This window comes from Seriola dumerili, unplaced genomic scaffold (genome assembly GCF_002260705.1).
Source record: "Seriola dumerili isolate Sdu_G_001 unplaced genomic scaffold, Sdu_1.0 BDQW01000262.1, whole genome shotgun sequence".
Classification (NCBI taxonomy): domain Eukaryota; kingdom Metazoa; phylum Chordata; class Actinopteri; order Carangiformes; family Carangidae; genus Seriola; species Seriola dumerili.
The window spans coordinates 629,168-646,588 of record NW_019174517.1 but is presented as its reverse complement, the minus strand read 5'-3'; the positions used below and the strand labels follow the sequence as shown (position 1 = coordinate 646,588).

At 43.2% G+C, this 17,421-nt stretch overlaps 3 protein-coding genes across 3 annotated transcripts; 2 read left to right on the top strand and 1 right to left on the bottom strand.

Annotated features, from left to right (window-relative positions):
* The first annotated feature begins 894 nt into the window (after positions 1–894).
* Positions 895–6,180, top strand: smcr8 (Smith-Magenis syndrome chromosome region, candidate 8). Its single transcript, XM_022757036.1, has 3 exons — positions 895–1,496; positions 2,281–4,035; positions 5,299–6,180. Exons 1-3 carry the CDS (start codon positions 895–897, stop codon positions 5,759–5,761), a joined length of 2,820 nt encoding a protein of 939 aa, XP_022612757.1. The 3' UTR covers positions 5,762–6,180.
* Positions 6,181–9,947: 3,767 nt separating this feature from the next.
* On the bottom strand, positions 9,948–13,105 carry bud31 (BUD31 homolog). Its single transcript, XM_022757051.1, is given in 5 exon segments — positions 9,948–10,535; positions 11,602–11,748; positions 11,750–11,769; positions 12,100–12,222; positions 12,916–13,105. Coding segments are annotated over 5 exon segments (435 nt in total). The 5' UTR covers positions 13,010–13,105; the 3' UTR covers positions 9,948–10,484.
* A 284-nt stretch (positions 13,106–13,389) lies between these two features.
* On the top strand, positions 13,390–17,328 carry pdap1 (PDGFA associated protein 1). Its single transcript, XM_022757050.1, has 6 exons — positions 13,390–13,651; positions 13,883–13,974; positions 14,911–15,015; positions 15,264–15,385; positions 15,634–15,785; positions 16,849–17,328. Exons 1-6 carry the CDS (start codon positions 13,639–13,641, stop codon positions 16,902–16,904), a joined length of 540 nt encoding a protein of 179 aa, XP_022612771.1. The 5' UTR covers positions 13,390–13,638; the 3' UTR covers positions 16,905–17,328.
* The last annotated feature ends 93 nt before the right edge of the window (positions 17,329–17,421 follow it).

Genomic DNA, 17,421 nt, shown 5'->3' with positions numbered 1-17,421 from the left:
ATAAAAAATTCATGACTCATCACCTTATTAGTATTTCTAAAATCCTGGCTATTATCCTGCTGCAAACACAGACAAATGTTAAACTGACAATGAATTGCATAAATGTGTACAAATCTTTTTAATAATCACCATAATCACATCCAATCATTGCAGAAAGAAATATGCGGAAATTCAGTTTTAGGGTGGATTTTCTCCAGATGGGAGGTGGGTAGGTCACCTGACAAGACTACAACCAGCTGGGTAAACATGGCGTCGGTCTCTGGACGTGAAAATTATATGTAGCGCGTCTGTCTGTTAACGGTGTTTCTGTCGCATCAGCGTCCCGCGTCTTAGCCGTGAACAGAGTAACGTGATGGACACGACGCGCGAAAACAGGCAGGTTAGAGAAGCGCCTCAGTGATGATGCTTTATATTTTATGTCTCTCTGCACAGCATGAAGGGTCTGATGCCTGCCCGGACCCTGTGATGGGCGCAAAATAATTGCTTTTGTTAACAGAGACACTGACTGTTTTCTGCTGTTTTTTTTAAATCTACTTTTATTCAATCTGACAAATTGCAACGACTGGCTCCTGCAGGGCCACAGCTGAATTTTGGGCCGAATCTGCTCTGAGACCTTTTTTAAATTGTATAAACCAGCTGTATTATTATTATTATCATTATCATTATTATTATTATTATTACTACTATCATTTTTGTGGACCCCTCTCTATCGCTGGACCCCTAGATGTGACAGCTCCTTTAACCTCACTAACAAAAGCTCTGCCTGGACAACGTGAGAGCACAATGATCAATCTGACTGCACTTCATGTGGCTGCGCTCTGACAGCTGGTTTATGACTGTTAGTGGTGCTGCGCTGTGTCTTGTGTTTCTCATGCCTCTCTCAACAACACCACTATGATAGGCTCACCTGACGTGGTGGCTTTCACTAAAGAGGATGAGTACGGCCAGACAAGTCCGGACCCCTGGGCTCTCCCCGAGGAGTTCTCCATCCCTCTCCATCCTCTGGCCGACTCCAACCCCTGGGCCAAAACCTCCTACGCCAAGTTCACCAAAGACTTCATCCTCATCTCTGAGTTCTCCGAGCAGGTGGGCCCTCAGCCGCTCCTCACCATCCCAGATGACCCCAAAGTCTGTGGCACCTTCGATCTCAACTACTTCTCCCTGCGCATCATGTCGGTGGACTACCAGGCCTCCTTCGTTGGGCACCCGCCTGGCAGCGGCTACCCGAGACTCAGCTTTGTGGAGGACTCGAGGGTGGTGCTGGGCGACTCGAAGGAGGGGGCGTTCGCCTACGTCCATCACCTTACTCTGTATGACCTGGAGGCGAGGGGCTTTGTGCGACCGTTCTGCATGGCGTACGTTTCAGCAGATGAGAGGAAAATCATGCTGCAGTTTCAGGAGCTGTCCCTCCGCTTCTCTCAGGCCTCTGAGTGTCTGAAGGCCGGGAACAGGAGAGCCTTCGCCAAGGAACTCCAGAGGAAGCTGCGGGACCTTGAGTAAGACCTTCAGTACAACCTTTAAATTACTATCCCACTTAGGGGTCACATTCAAATCTTGATATTTCAATATTAGTGCCCTCAGCTCCTTTCTTCAATCATAGGTAAATAGGATAAATTGTAACAGCATGGCCGTCTTAATCAGCTCGGGGGCTGAAAATTTTTATTTTCCTTTTCTCCTACAAATAACAGGTTTGTAATATGAATAAATTAAATACCAAAATACAAAAGTTTGCACGTTTGCGTGTTAGCATGGGAACATATGCTAATTAGCACAAAACACAAAGTATATCTGAGGTCAGTTATTTGGCCATGAACCAAAAAATGTTGAGGTTTCGACCTGATGATGATGGTGCCCAGTGCAAAGTCAGAGGATCAATAAAGTTATAGAATTCATCAACATTTCACTCAAAATCACAAAAAGTGATGGTGGCACTAGAGGAAAGGTCAGGGGTCACCAAAGTCTATGTCTATGAATGTCGTACAACATTTCAATTCATCCAATAGTTGTTCAGATATTTCAGTTTGAACCGAAGTATTGAACTGACCAACCAACAGACTTACATTTACATCCCTACGAGCTGCTAGAGCGGCTAAATAAGTAACCGACTAGTGAAACCCGCCCCCATAATCTACCATGTGTGACGTCCTAGCTGCAGGTTTTCAGTTTCTTGTGTTGTCGTTTCTCAGGTACTTTTGACGAAAAAGTCTTATTTCATCAAACTGCTTTCCCTTTCCATGTATGAACACATGTGCACGAGTGACGCCTGTTTTCACCCCCCAGGTACACTCACTCCGTGCTGCAGAGGGAGGAGGGCCTGCAGAGAGAGGCGGGGCCTCAGTGCATGTACTCCGCTCACGCTGTGGAGAAAGCCAATGAGCTTGCTAACGTGGAAAAGAGCATCTACGAACACAGAGACCTGCTGAGACAGATCAGCTCCTATCATTGCCGCCCGCGCCGGGATCCTCACGCTGTCACCTGCCAGAAGTGCATGACTGAGTGCTTGAGTGAGTGTGAGGCGCTGTTAGACAAATACGCCAAGCTCGCCAACCCCTTCAGTTACACCGACAAAGGGGGGAAAGGGGAGGAAGGTCAGGTTAACGTGGAAGGAGGTGAAGAGGAAGTGGAGGAGGACGTTAAACGCAGGCCGTCCTACACACCACAGCTGATCAAAGCCAAGTCTGCCAAGTGTTTCGACAAGCGCCTGAAGACCCTCCAGGAGCTGTGTGACCAGACTTTCTACGGGGCCACCGTGGAGCTCCTGAAGGAGACGGAGAGGAGTTTCCGGGGCGACCTGTGTTACCTTCACACACGCCGCCTTGACAAGACTCTGCGCAGGAGACAGAGAGTTACCAACTTCCTGTTTGAGGAGGATCTCGGTGATGATGATGAGGATGAAGGAGGAACGCTAAGACCGTTTTGTGCTGTGAACCACGCTGTAGACAACTATACACTCTTAAATCCACCTCCTATTGTGCTGGGACCAGAACCTCTAGAGCTGGACTCACTGGAGCCTCCAGATCCTTTAGACCCGGCCTCTGAGACCAGCCATACTCAGGAGAGTGAGCTTGGGCTCGGGGAGAGCCACCTGGAGTCCTCCCCCTCAGACCAGACTCTGGAGACCCAGGAGAGCTCAGAGGAGACCAAAGGAAGCTTTAGCAGCGATAAGAGCGGGATGGGTCCAGCACAGAAGCACGAAAGTCTTGCTAGTGTGAGGTCAGAACCTCCCGATCCTGATTCCGACTTAACCCTTGACCCCGACCACAACGCTGACCTGGAGAGGGAGAGCAGCAGTGAAGAGACCACTGCAGGGGAGGATGAGGGAGACCAGACGCCGGTGTCTCTGCTGGAAGTGGTGTCCGAGCTGGAGGCCAGCAGAGAGGACGACTGTGAGAGAGGAAGTGATGGGGCTTGTGAGATGGAGTCCGACTTGTTGGTTCCAATAGACACTGCGTGCTGTATGGCTCAAGAGGGTTTCCTGTATGAGGCGTCTGCCCCAGAGGCGGATCTTCATCTGGGCCAAAGCTCCCACCATCAGCCCTCTCATACGCTGGTTGTTAACCAGGAGCCACAGGCCCTCCTTCCACTCCAGGACGACTACACTGTGGGTTCTCCGTGCTCTGAAAGCCCTGCAGCTGGGCTGGAGCTGCCCGTGGGGCTCCTGGGAGATGCAGTTTCCCATACCTCAGTGGAGGACGGGTCAGACTGCACCATGAGTGCTTCTACAGGGTCCGATCGGGCTGCCTCGCCTCTGGGCTATGGGGGGGTGGTGACCCTGCGTCAGAGGAAGAAGGCTGGACAAGGAGCCCTGAGGTTTGTGCGACAGTACCCCTTTGCCATACAAGCTCTGTGGTGCCTGCTGAGTGGCAGAACCCTGGTGGTTCTCGGGGCAGATGAGGGGAGAGTCCGTCGGTTGGTTGCTGCTCTGGCCCTCTTTGTGCCTGGCCCTGGGAAGTGTGGAGAGAGGGTTCAAGCCTGGTTGTCCTGCCCTTTCACCCTTACTGACCTGCAGAGGTGGAAACTCGTCGGATTGCAAAGGTATGTCCAATTTGCATCTATATATTTTAGGTATTAAACCAACACTCAACACAAAGCTTTCAGGCTCACAGATCAGTCTACGTCATCGTCAAGTACGACCACCTTACTCCGTTGTTACTCATCTGGTCTGACTCATTCCTCGATGACTCACATAACTATTCAGCTATTAAACCTCCAGCCTCACGTCTGTGTTGCAGTATTTTACATTTAGAGACGACGCCTTCACTTCATAACCTTGTGTGCGTTTTGTTTGTTGAGACATTTGGAGGCGCTGAGATAGACAGGAGGAGCTGTGTAACTAATATCACTGCAGAGGAACACTGATTTTCTGAACATAATCCGAGCCATAAAACAATTACTAAACATACAGGGTTTTGAACAGTGTCCAATGTGCAGAATCATTAACTCGCATGTATTGGTACAACAGAACTGCAAATATGGCTAAAAGTGCTTAGGGGTGATTTTAAATGTGTAAACCCAGTGGTTCTTTATTGGGAAAATAATGATTTCATAACATGAACATGCATAACTTACAAATGTAATGATGCTGCTGTACAGTGGAAATATTAATCACCTGTATCGAGACATGCAGCATGCTGCTAGATGCTAAAACTTGAGATTAGAGTTCATGGTAAATGGAAATAAACGTTCTTCTTTTTCTTCATTATTACCAAAGGTTTAAAATATTATTTAAATTCATCATGTTTAGCCTCAGGATTTTATTAGCAAGTGGAAGACAAGTCATTTCTAACAAGACTGAGAGTCAACAGCTAGCGGCTCTGTCAGGCTGTGCTTTGAGCTAAATGCTAACATGCTGATGTTTACTAGGGTCGCTGTCTAAGTTTAGCAAGGTGCGGCATGCTAATATTTGCTAATTAGTGATTAGCTGAGGCTGATGGGAATAAATTAGCGTTGGACAAGGAGTTGAAAACTGAACTACAAAGACTTAATGTTGGCGCTAGAGGAAAAGCCAGTGGAAGTCAGAGTCCATCCTCTGGGAACCATGAATGTCTGTGTCAAATGTCTTTCCAGTGCATCCATCAGTCGTGGAGATACTTCAGTCTGGAACAAAGTGGTTCACCAACCGACCAGCTGACAATAATTATAATAAAGAATAATAAATGATAATAATATTATTATGATAAAAGGAGCAGGTTAAAAAAAAAAAAGAAAAAAAAAAAGAAATCTATAGCTACATAAAGCATGTGTGAAAGTTTGTCTTTACCAACTAACAAATATGGCGTCTGTCTCTCCGTCTCTCAGAGTGGCGTCCCCTGTGGGTTCTAGCATGCTTTACTCGCTGTCCCGCTACAGTCGCTACATCTCCATCCTTGACGCCGACCAGAAGACTTTGCGCTGCCCGCCGTATCGTGGCCAACTGCTTGCCAACGTAGCCGACCACCGCACCTACATCCGCCGTGGCTCCACCTACTTCCTTCACGTACAGAGCACCCTGTGTCGCATGGCAGCCAAGGCCTTCCTGTTCACCTTCACCCACCACCTCCACCTGCCGGTCAGCTCCGCGGAGGGGCCAGAGGTGGTGGAGGGCCGACGCCGCTGCTTCCTGCAGGAGCAGCTGGGGCTGGGCGAGGAGGACAGCCAGATACTGCTCTACCTCAGCCAGCTCGTCACTCAGCAGTACCTACAGCCTGCCACCGGGGGCAGCGCAGCCGCAGCACCTTGTTTTAGTTTTAACTACACCACCAGCGTTTTATACAAAATCTAATATTCTTCTGCGAGGAGGATTCTCACACACATTTTTTAGCAGAAATCATCTGTGACCCTTTGGTTTTTAAAGGACCAAAGGTGATCGTAATAAGGTCTAAAGTATTTTTAGTTTCAGGACAATCTCTGCTTTGGTTATTGTTTTTTTTCTTTTCTGCCATGCTGTCTTTTCCTCTGCTCTCACTATCTCCTCAGTGTGCAGGGAAAAGGAGAAGGAGCGAGTTGTGAATGTCAGCGAGTGGTTTACTTGCAGGTGTTTGGCCCGGAGCATGTTGACACTCACAAACACACACACACCGCAGAGCAGATGAAGGTCGCCTCTGCTTATTGTCCTTTGAGCCATTTGTGTGTTTTCCTCCTCCGTGGGAAAAAAAAAATGTTACTTGCACGGGCTTGTTTGAGGTCAGTCCCCCCCCCCCATTACACACACACACACACACACACACATATATATATATATTTACATGTATTTAATCTCACAAAACTCGCTCCAACATGGCTGTCTGTGTGTCGTAAGTGCTGGTCCAAACTCAGCCAGCTCACTGACGGGTTAAATCACAGCTGAGTGTTAAACACCCACCAATCACTGAGCAGTTGTTGTCAGCTATGATATCATCTCAGCTATATGTAAACATGTTTTTCTTTTTCAAGATTACTGTGACATTTTCTGCTTTGTGGTGAACAGACGTCTCTGTGACTCTGACCATGAAACCATGCAGGTTTGTTGCGGCTGGTTTTGTGACACGCCTCTCTCTTTGGAAAAACACACATTTAACACACATTCCTGCAGTGACGGAGATAGAGTCACAGTGTTGGATTGTTAACGGAGTAGCATGGGGCATGGAGTAAACATTCCCAGAGGCTGCTTTTTTTTTTTTTTTTTCGGGGGGATGTGGTGCATGAGGAAGTGTGTTCGCTGTGAGAATTAGATCCAGTCGGCTCCACGTGATGTTGCATGTCCAGAGAAATAAACGTCATCACGCGCATACTGTCAATATTCACTGCTGGCGAGCATTTTCATGGATATTACTCACACGGTCAGGAACATTTTAAAAGCTACTTAACCTAAATGTATTGAATTTCACTGTTGTCTTAAATTTGTGCGAGAGTGTTGTGGTGTCAGCATGAGACTGTCTTGTGCCAGGGTGAATCACCGTATTGATAATATTTCTGTTTTTGTTATATTTGAAGGAACCGACTCGGACGAGATGCTGAACAGTTTGAGGGGATGTTGCTGGGATGGTGATGTTGTGTTTGTGTAGATTTTATCATGGGGAAAATGAACTTTGTGCGCCATCGAAAGCAAAACTCTGACGTTTGACACTTTATTTAGGACACTAGTTGCCTATCCTCTTGTTTTTGTTTTTTTCTTTGTTTCCTCAGCGATCCTTGCTGAATGTGTGCTCTGAACAAAACTCAACTGTTAAATATATTTATTGCTTTCGGACAAAATTTGGATTCTCATGATTACGCCGAGTACGCCCAGATTTTCTGTTCGGAGTATACTGAAGTTTTTTGCAAAAGGTCCGTCACATCGGCCAGTGAAATCACAGCGAAGTCGTGTCTCTGATAGTATGTTAGATTTTCCAGCTCCGGGTTTCTGTGGTGTCGGTGATGGAGCTGGAGTTCTGTGTCTAGGTTGGTAACTGTACTTGTGACTGCATGGACAGAGTTTTAATGTTTAAGGTCAAACAGTGTGGGATCACGGCGGCTGCCCTTCCTGCTACGAACACATGTTATTTTGTTTTTTAACTACTAACAACAACCTCACATTTTTTTAATTCCACCTATTTTATTATTATTGTTATTATTATTATTATTATAATGATTTCAGTTCAGTGCAGTTTGAACTCAGTGATTTCCTTTGTTGCATGACGTCTTTTTTATTTTTTTATTTTCTGAATAACAAGTTTACAACTACAACCCTTTTTTTTTTCTTTTTTTTTTTTAGCTTTTGTCCCTCTAATGCAAAAAGGTGAATGTAATCCAAATAAGCCATACCACAGTGTGCTTAACATGTCGTCACTCAGTGTCCTTATGTTGCCATATCATGTCTACCTTTTGTATCTCATCACGAGGGGGGCGTTGTGTGAACTCCAGCCCTGTACGATGGCGGCGGCGTTGCCAGTTATTTTAATAACGCACGTTGAGAATGTCTTGATGCTTTCATGTAATGTTGATGATAATTCATTTACTCCATTAAATTATTTGAATCCACTTCATTTATTGCGTCAGTGCCTGGTTCACGCTGGAGGGAGGGGGCATGTTGACGGTGCTGTGAGATACTGGTGGGACAGACAAACACAACCTACAGATCATCATTAGACATCTCATCCTCAACAGACTCACTCTGTGTGACTTGCTTCAGCGATGACGGATGTGCAAACATTTGAGGTGTCATGAATAAATAAATGCTCATCTGTGAACACATCTAACCGCCCTGCAGGAGCAGCAGAGGGAAGAAAAGGTGGCGAGTTAAAGAAGAAGTCCCAGAAAATGAATGTTTTAAGAACACAGTTGAACAATCCAGCCAGGAACTGAGTGAGTGGGCAGCTCGGTGTGTGTTACTCATGGTGTAAACAGGTGTGTTTTTTTTTTTATTCCACAGGTGCTAGTTGTTTAGCTTCTCTGAAATCCCACAGAGCTGCACAGGAGGAGCGTCCGCTGTCTTATCAGCTGCTCCGAGGATTAGTATCGATTACACTCGTACAGTGACAGCGGCAGATTTAGTGACGTAAAGATTTGCAAGTGTTTACGCCTCAGGTGAGATGAAACAATATCACAAATTGAATCACAAATGCAACTCCCCACGGAGAGAACTGTGTTTCATGGAAGAAAAAAAAAACTCATTCTATACAACTGGAATCATAGTTTTCTTCCTTTATTTCTTTATTTATTGCATAATGGAAAGGAAGTAACAACACAAAACTGAGCCTACCTAGCTCCAACTACAAGCATGCAAAGAGAAAAATTATATCTGAAAATAAGTATTAATTGCAGAATATGAAGAAACAAGAAAAAAGGAGAAAGAAGATACTTCTTCCTTTCTTGAGTAGCTGCAGGGGTTTTGCTCGGCTCTACAGGCCCTAATAGATATGAACTAATTACACAAATCACTGAGGCAGATGCTTTGATCAGTGTCATGATGTGTGTCGTGAGCAGTGGTGGATGAAGTCTTCAGATCCCTAAAGCAAATACTTGTAGCACAATGTAGAAGTATTTTATTACAAGTTAAAGTCCCGCATTCAAAATCCTACGTGATTAAAAATCTAAAAGTATTGTTAGAAAAGTTCTTAAAAGTCTAATTCTGCAGACCTGGCATTTTATTATATTATACTCCATCAATAGATTGTTAATACTGTAAGTAGCATTTTACTGTTGTAACTGGTCGCAGTGGAGCTCCTGTTGTTTTAACTACTTTATAGACTGTTAAGTAGTTTAGTCCTGTGGTTCCCAACTTAGAGGCTGGGCCCCTCCAAAGGGTCACAAGATAAACCAGAGGGGTCATGAGATGATGATGTAGTTGGAAAGAAGAAAAAAAAACAACTTCTGCAACACAAATTTATGTTGTTTTTTGTGACGACCCTGTAATCTTTGTTTTTGTAAAATAAAAATTTGGGTCTTGAACTGTTTTTCAGATGAAACCATAATGGGAAGTTTAAAGAGGAACTTGTCTAAACAGCTGTTTTTATCTGGAGTCACAAGCCAAAAATGTTGGGAACCATTAGTTTATAAGATAAAGTCACTAGTAACTTCAGCTGTAACATAAATGTTCTGGGGCAAAATAAACAACATTCCCTCTAAAATATAGTGAAGCAAAAAGCAGCTTCAAAGGAAACATTTGGGTAAAGTACAAGTACCTCAAACATGTGTTTAAGTTTTCCACCACATGAAAAATGTTAATGAGATTAATAAAAGAAAACTGAACTACAGAAGAAAACCATGTTATTGAGACAATGAATGACTGAAAGTGGAAGTATTAACCCTGATTTTCCTGAAATTCAAAGATGTTTGCTCTTCGGTTTTAGTTAGAACATACTCCGAGGTCTTCAACCTTCAAGTGATTCATGTTTCTTCAAGAAGCAAACAGGTTTGTTGTAGCTGATTTATTGGCTGTCGGTCTACAGCCAATAATGCAGCTTCTTTAATTCATAAGAGATGAAGAAAGATAAAACCAGGAGAGCAAGTAAACCAGAATCATTTTATTTAAAATTATACTACAATAACAATTTCGAAGAAAAAGTTTTCAGGTTTAAAACAATGACATTTCAAACGAAAATCATTTCCCTCCCAGCCCCCTTTAAATGAAATGAAACACGTCAGAACTGAAAATGACCTTCACAGTGAGTGTGACAAGCTGGAATGACAGGCCTGATCCAGGAACAGCCAACCTCAGGCTCCTACGTTGAGCTCTAGGAGATGAGGGCTTTAGTTAGGTATATATAAAAAACACAACACACAGAAAAACAAATGTACTTAAGACAATATGGCCCCTCTCAGTGTATTCCCCATGGCTCCCCTATGTTTAAAAGCAGAAGAGTAACTAATACTGATCCCCTATCAGGGCAGCTCAGGATGGTGGTGAGGATGTCACGAGAAATCGTTTCTAATGCAGGTGACTGAAATAAAGACAGTGTTGCTTGAGGGTCATGAGGGTGCACAGATGGAGGCTGGGTGAGCCCCGCTGTCCAACAGGAAACAGACCGGATGTCCAAAACCTGCACTTAGCCAGAACAACCTCTACATCCACAGTGGGTGCATTCAATGATCCTTCCCTGCAGAGAGGAAAACAAAAAACAAAAACAGCAGCTGATTGGTTACAGAGTTTACAGCCACATTGTCTAAGTTTGCTGAGTTAGGCATCTAGAAAATCACCATGTGGTAAAGTAACTGTCACTTTTTGTCTGACCTTGTCTTATTGCCTCTCGAAGTATCCTCTTTCTTTAAATATAACAACAAAAACAAGTAGCGCTCACTGAGTTTTTTTACTTACGCTACACCTCACAAAAACAGGTAATATGCAGGAAAGTCAGTGACCTTTCACAGTTCTTATTGGGTTCTCTACCCAGACCACTATGACATGTTGAACTCCACCAAAGACAGATGTATTAAGATATACTGAAGGATCATTGTGGACCACCACTGTTAAAAAGCAGGTAGAAAAGTGGATTTCCACTTCAAAGTAGCATAAGAGTCTTCTGTGCATTGGAAGGAGGCAAAGGAGTGTCTTCAGTGCAAACAGATAGAACCAGGTTGTAATCCACCTCTATTGTTTTGTAGTTAACCAAAGTAAAAACCAGTGAAAATTTCACTGTTAATATTCAACCAGACATACTGCCCCAGTGTACTTTACATCTATCAGAGTGGCGACAGCGATGAACAAAATGTGTTCAGTCTTGTCTTGAAGAAATGTTGATGATGAACCACTTTAAACTGAATAACTCGACCTCAAGAAATTACTGAACAGAAATTCTCATTCCCATTTAGTCACTGATGCGTCTGACTTGATATTCCAGAAAAAAAACAAACAAACAAACTTGTAACTTAAACTATTTTGATTCTGTTCAAATCATTCAAGGCCGGGGAAGTCTGGCCTGATTTATCCAATCAAAGAGCCTGAGATACTCCAGGCACAACCAAGGTCTTTGAAAATGTGCAGTGTTCTGTTTAGTTTATCTCACTGTGGCAGTTTTCATAAGTGTATTTGTACCGACTGTGCTCATGTCTGCACAGACATCAGCAGGAATAATGTCAAGCAGAGGAGCAACCTCAGCCTTTAATACATATTTAATACAAGCTCACCCCAGGATTGTTTTTAAAATGAGTTTATGTCAGACTTACGACTTCCAGCTTGCTCTTGGGGACTCTGCAGATGCAGTTAGTTCCAAAGTTGGTGTCTCTCGTTTGGATGCAACGCAGGCAGCACAGGTTCTCGTAGCCCTGCTTCTTCCACTTAGCAATCAGGTTCTTGTCTGCATAGCCTTCCTTTCATACAGTACTCATACAGCTCTGCCAGGACACACACACAGAAGGACAATACCGGTTTGGCATCTCATGCACAGAGTGAAGCTAGAAATGGGCGTCATATGTCTGGTCATGTGCACATACAAAAACAATACCAAAAAAGTCTCAAGTGTTGGAAATGTTAAAGCAGTTTTTACTTATATTTGGGGAAATTAAAAAGTATATTAAGTAGTATTTGCAGAAATTCTAAGAAAGAAAGAACAACAAATACATCATAGATTATATAAAATACTTTAGACAGAAAGGGAAGAAGGATAAAACAAGGAGGAAATAGGAAACATTAGACGTCAAGGGGAGAGAGGTAACGCTCCCTACCTCTGCTGATGGCTTTCCTTTTGTAGAAGAGGTCGTAGATGTATCGACTCCGCTGATGGTGCAGCCTAAAAATTGGCCAAAGGGATTCCACCTTTCGCTTTCCCTCATGAGGTTCTGTTTCAGCTGAAAAGCAAAGGACAAATAAGAGAAGTTAGCTTTGGAGAATAGAAATTAAAATCATGCTGCAATGATATGATGCTCTAACAGCCTTCGCTCGCATGTGATTACTACTGGCGGGGATTTGCTCAAGTTCAGCCACAAAAGTATCAGTGAGGTCGGCCACTGGTATTGGGCGATGAGACCTGGGTCTCAGTTAACCTTCCAGTTTAGCCTGATGGTGTTGACTGGGGTCAGTCAAGTTCCTCCACACCAAAGTGGGAAAACAATTTCTTTAGGGACCATGCTTTGTGATTGGTAGTATTTCCCTAGCGTTCCCCAAACGACTGGAAACACGAAGTACAACTGTAAACAGTGGCATTAAGATTTCTTAGACTTACAACTAAACGACAGAGACTAAAGCAAAAACAAGAAATATTACACATTTGCATCCGACTTAAAATCAACCACTTCAGCAGTTGACTTCGGCGACATTTCCGTCAATCGTGTAAATCTACGTTTACAGAAGTGAGACCATTTCCAAAATGCCGAGAAGCCTGGTTTCATCAGCACCACCCGATGTTTAAATAAAACTGAGAGAAAAGCCGGAGCGGCGGCTGAAATTATTTCACCACCTTTCACTTCACGATGCGGTTAGAGCCCGGCGGCCGAGTGTTGCGACGAACAGCTCGTCGGAACAATCCCGTTCTACCGGCTTACCTTCTCTCATTTTCTGATCCAGCTCGTCCAGAGTGGGCTCGATGAGCTCCCAGCCGTCTGGGGGAGGCTTCCGACTCCTCTTTACTTTGGGCATTTCGCTGTGTTTTGTAGAAAATACAACAAAAGTTCCTGGTGTTTTCGTTTTGATTGTGCGGATTCGTCTCAGGCGCTACTATTTGACGTCACGCAGGAGGGTCCATTTCACATTCTCGGCTCTCAGACGACGTCATCACGCCAAATACGCTCCATTTATTGGCGTTTAATAACATCTTAAATCTTTTATTAAACTATAGCACTATATGCATTAATGTCAACATTTATTTAGGCCAGTATAAAGATGTCAAGAGAGATAAAACCAAAATAGATGTATTTTTGTTGTTCTTGGTATATTGCATCACTTTAGCGCACTAGCAAATTGCCTTAAGATAAACAACAAAATGTAGGTTTCTTATATTTCATATTTCGCGTCATTTGGTCAGATAACTGAGAATTATATGGAAATATGTGCATTATTTAGTTTATAGCAGCAACTGGGTTTACAAAATGCTTTTTAAAAAATGCTGTTTTGAAGATTTGTTGACAGGCATATCCTTGAACCACTTGTGCCGTTCATCGCTGCTGTGAGTTTAGCCAGCTGTCAGTTTGTGCTGTCGCTTCAACATTTATGTTGTCTGTCGGTATTCACATGTCAGGGAGTTTAAAATAAAGGCGTCGTTTGTCAAAATGCCCAAAGGAGGTAAGGCTGATTTAAAAACCTGCCACGGCGCTTTGAAATGTGTTGTTTGTATATGTGTTAGCCTGCTGTTAGCCACCTTACGATCCAGGAGATTTACTCATGTAGAACAAGGATCGTGTCCTAACTTACATATCTGTCATTAAACATACACTGACAGCGTTTTTATAACCCGCTCTGCCACTTTTGACACCTGTCTGTTCATGTCATTTGTCATCGTGGTCATCGCTGCAGGTAAGAAAGGTGGCCACAAGGGTCGCGTGCGGACTTACACCAGTCCCGAAGAGATAGACGCTCAGATGAAGGCGGAGAAGGAGAGGAAAAAGGTTGGTCTAGTAAACAACTAGAGGCTGTTCAATCGTGTGCCACACGATGCCCAAATATGTGCAGGATTTCACTTAAGTACTGGTCAAGCTTTAAAAATGCTGGATACTACACTTCCCATAATGCAATTCAGAAGGATCTCTTGACTGGAAAGAGTAAACTGATCTGGAAGTTTAACAGTGCTGGAGATCCCCTAGTCCCAAAGCACTACAGCCGCTGTTGGCACCCATTAGCTCTCCACCCAGGTCAATGGCAGGTCCTGAAAAGTCTTTGAAAACATTGTATTCAGTAGTTTTAAATATTTATTATTATTATTATTATTTTTTTTTTTTTAATTTATTTATTTTCTTGCTTGCTGTAGACAGTAACATTAGTTATAACTTTTGGCTGTCAGGGATGCAGTTTCTAGGAGTGTCATCAACTGTAGTCTAGATTTTGGCAAAATCTTAAATTAACAAACTAATAATTTATTCTATTTTAATTTGTGAATCCATGCAGCATTTTTCCCCTCGGAATAGACAAGCGAAAAAGGCGCCTACTCTCCTTTATAGGACCCACAGACTGAGGGACACAAAACTTGTAATCAGTCTGAGTCTCTTTGTCATAGTTGTGTGTCTCTGTGATAGTTTAAATATTAACATTTAATTCATACAGTGTCTCAGGCCCAGGGGTAATAAATAATTAATAATAATAAAAGAAATAATTGCAGCTGTTATTGTTAATTTTTGTTTGTCATTCTTTGAATGGTATGACTGTGACACAGGTGATGAATTGTCTGCTGTGCGGCACTGAAACATTCTTAAAAAGTCTTAGATTTAATTTGGTGAACACAGTGGAAAGCGTGCATGCATAGGTGTTGTAACTGCATGTGTTACATATGTTGGGTAATGTTCTCCTATTTGTGGTTTACCTGCTTGGCTGTCATTTGTGTGTTATAGCAAGAGCAGGAAGCAGAGGGGGAGGAGGGTGCAGCTCAGAATGACCTGGCAGAGGAGAAGTTACCAGGCTCAGGATCAGAGGACAGCGATGATGAAAATTCCCAGGTAACACCACACTAATACTGTCACTTCCTCTCTGGTACCACACACACAGTTCTTAACATGCACTGCAGTAATAATTCAATTGTAATTAGTATTGTATAATATTTAATATGCATCTGTGAAGCTCCTTGTATCTCAGTTTTTTTTCTACATGGCAGTTTCTAACCAACGTTGTCATGTAGTTATTTCAGTATATTCTCTATTCAAAGCGTTCTCTTTACACTGTGTGAGCTGTTGTGATGTGTTCACAGAGGAGGAGAGCGGGTGTGGAGGGCTTGATAGAAATCGAAAACCCCAACAGAGTGGCTCAGAAGTCCAAGAAGGTGACGCAAATTGAGCTGGACGAGCCCAAGCAGTTATCACGGAGAGAGAGGTGTGTGTCCGTCAGTCTGCATATTCACTGCAGGGTAAAACTGCACAAGAAAGTGATTTTAACTTATAATTTAGAAATTAGCATGACAATGCTATAGAGGACAATGTCAGCACAGCGTCATACACACATGACTATAACTAAAAGGCTAATGAGATGGGGTTTTTTTTAAATTAACTTTCTGTTATTCCAGTCAAAAATGTTTTAAAGTAACTTTATGTCACTATCTCCACCTTGACACGCGCCCACAGAGAAGAGATCGAGAAGCAGAAAGCGAAGGAGCGTTACATGAAGATGCACTTGGCCGGGAAGACGGACCAGGCCAAAGCTGACCTCGCCCGCCTCGCCATCATCAGGAAACAGAGAGAAGATGCGGCAAGAAAGAAAGAAGAAGAGAAAAAAGGTACGCGCCTAGAGTTGGGCAAAGCATTTAATTATCAACATGCAGTAAACAATGAGTGACCTAAGCTGAACCCTGATGGTGAAATTCTCTTTCATAATATTGGCGAAACTGCAGTACTCTGTAGAAAAGTAGGGCAGGTCACCTGGCCTGTTGACACCTGTTGTCTTGTCTTGCATCCAAAATAAGTCACAGAGCAGCTGAAGCAGTCAACATTATATAAAAATGACTTTATTTATTATTTTTAGAGACTAGAATCTGGGCTGTTGTGTGTCTGTCACACCTGCCTCATTATAAACCTTCCCCTGTTAATAGAGCAATAGTTTTTCGATTGACAGCTCGCTAAACCCCTCCCCTGAACACTGATTTTCCAATCATACCTTAGCAACCGTAACTATGAACGGCAGGCCTGTCAATCTTGGCATCTCTCCACATGTTGAAGCATTGTACATGGGGTTGTTGTAAGGGAGATACTCGGTGGGTAATCTCTTGTTTTTAACCACTTTTCAAAACTACAATAACAGATGTGCAAGGAATGGATGAAACAGTGGGTTTGTCTGTTCTAACGAAAGCTGCAAATGTTAGCATGCTGCAGCTGTAACCAGGCATTAATCCCAAAGCCAAGTGGTATAACATGCTACATTATTTTGCGAGGTAACGGCCTGAGTGAGTGAACAGCTCCTTTCATGCTCTGTTGGGTATGGGGAAGTGTAGACTCTGAGTTAATGTCACACTGTCAGACTGGTTAGTCCTCATCCCAAAACTGAAACATCCTCCTTGACAGTAAAAACAATAAAGCGTAAATCCAACAGTCTAAAATCAAGGACCAATTGTTTCAGAAATTACTAAGAATTTTTGCACATGTGCCGCACCAGAGTGGGAAACTGGCAAAGCAGTAACTAAAGGGTTTAATGAATGGACAGTCGCAGAATGAGACCAGTTCCTGATCTGCCCCTCTAAACAGGGAAGTGAAACGGCAGCCAGCCTCCATACTACCACTGTGTACAGTACATGTGCATGTGGTGTGTCAAGCTGATGGTGTGTATCTTTTACTTTCTTCTTACAGCAAAAGAAGCAGCAGCAGCAGCGGCTAGAGGAATAAACTCCCTGTCACTGAAATGATGCAGATTATTTATCAGAGGCGTTTTCACATGTTCCTGGACTGGCGCAATATATATATTTGACTATTTTTAAAGGAAGAGCTATGAAGAATATTTGACATTACTGTAACATATGACCATTTGGAAAATGGTTGAGGAGACACCAGTGGAGAGGGGCTGTGTATGTTGTGGCATGGAACAGTTGCCTCGTTGATCCCTCCAGGAAGTACAGCTACAATTGAGATTACATCGGTCTTCACATACACTTGGAATGAACCCCTTCTAACCTACGAGCTTGTACATGATATTAATAATGGTTATACTTATCATTGTACAATTCCGACTTTGCTAACTGAGCTTTGCCACTATGTTTTTCTTTTGGATCTTACATTGTATATAACTGACTCATGAAAATATTTCAGATTAATATGATGAAACCAGTAAAAGATGTGTGTCCATTTCTTCATTTGCTTTATTCCTTTATGTGAGAAAGCAGGCCTTTCCAACCTCCGGTGCAAGAGTCCACGTTGGCTCCACTG

What these genes read in the sequence shown, in the direction of transcription:
- pdap1 (XM_022757050.1), top strand. An exon ending in GCGATGATGAAAATTCCCAG is followed by an intron (nt 15,016 to 15,263) that starts GTAACACCACAC and finishes ATGTGTTCACAG; the next exon opens with AGGAGGAGAGCGGGTGTGGA. An exon ending in GAAAGAAGAAGAGAAAAAAG is followed by an intron (nt 15,786 to 16,848) that starts GTACGCGCCTAG and finishes TTCTTCTTACAG; the next exon opens with CAAAAGAAGCAGCAGCAGCA.
- smcr8 (XM_022757036.1), top strand. Translation starts at nt 895, where the DNA reads ATGATAGGCTCACCTGACGTGGTGGCTTTCACTAAAGAGGATGAGTAC. An exon ending in AGGAAGCTGCGGGACCTTGA is followed by an intron (nt 1,497 to 2,280) that starts GTAAGACCTTCA and finishes TTCACCCCCCAG; the next exon opens with GTACACTCACTCCGTGCTGC. An exon ending in AAACTCGTCGGATTGCAAAG is followed by an intron (nt 4,036 to 5,298) that starts GTATGTCCAATT and finishes TCCGTCTCTCAG; the next exon opens with AGTGGCGTCCCCTGTGGGTT.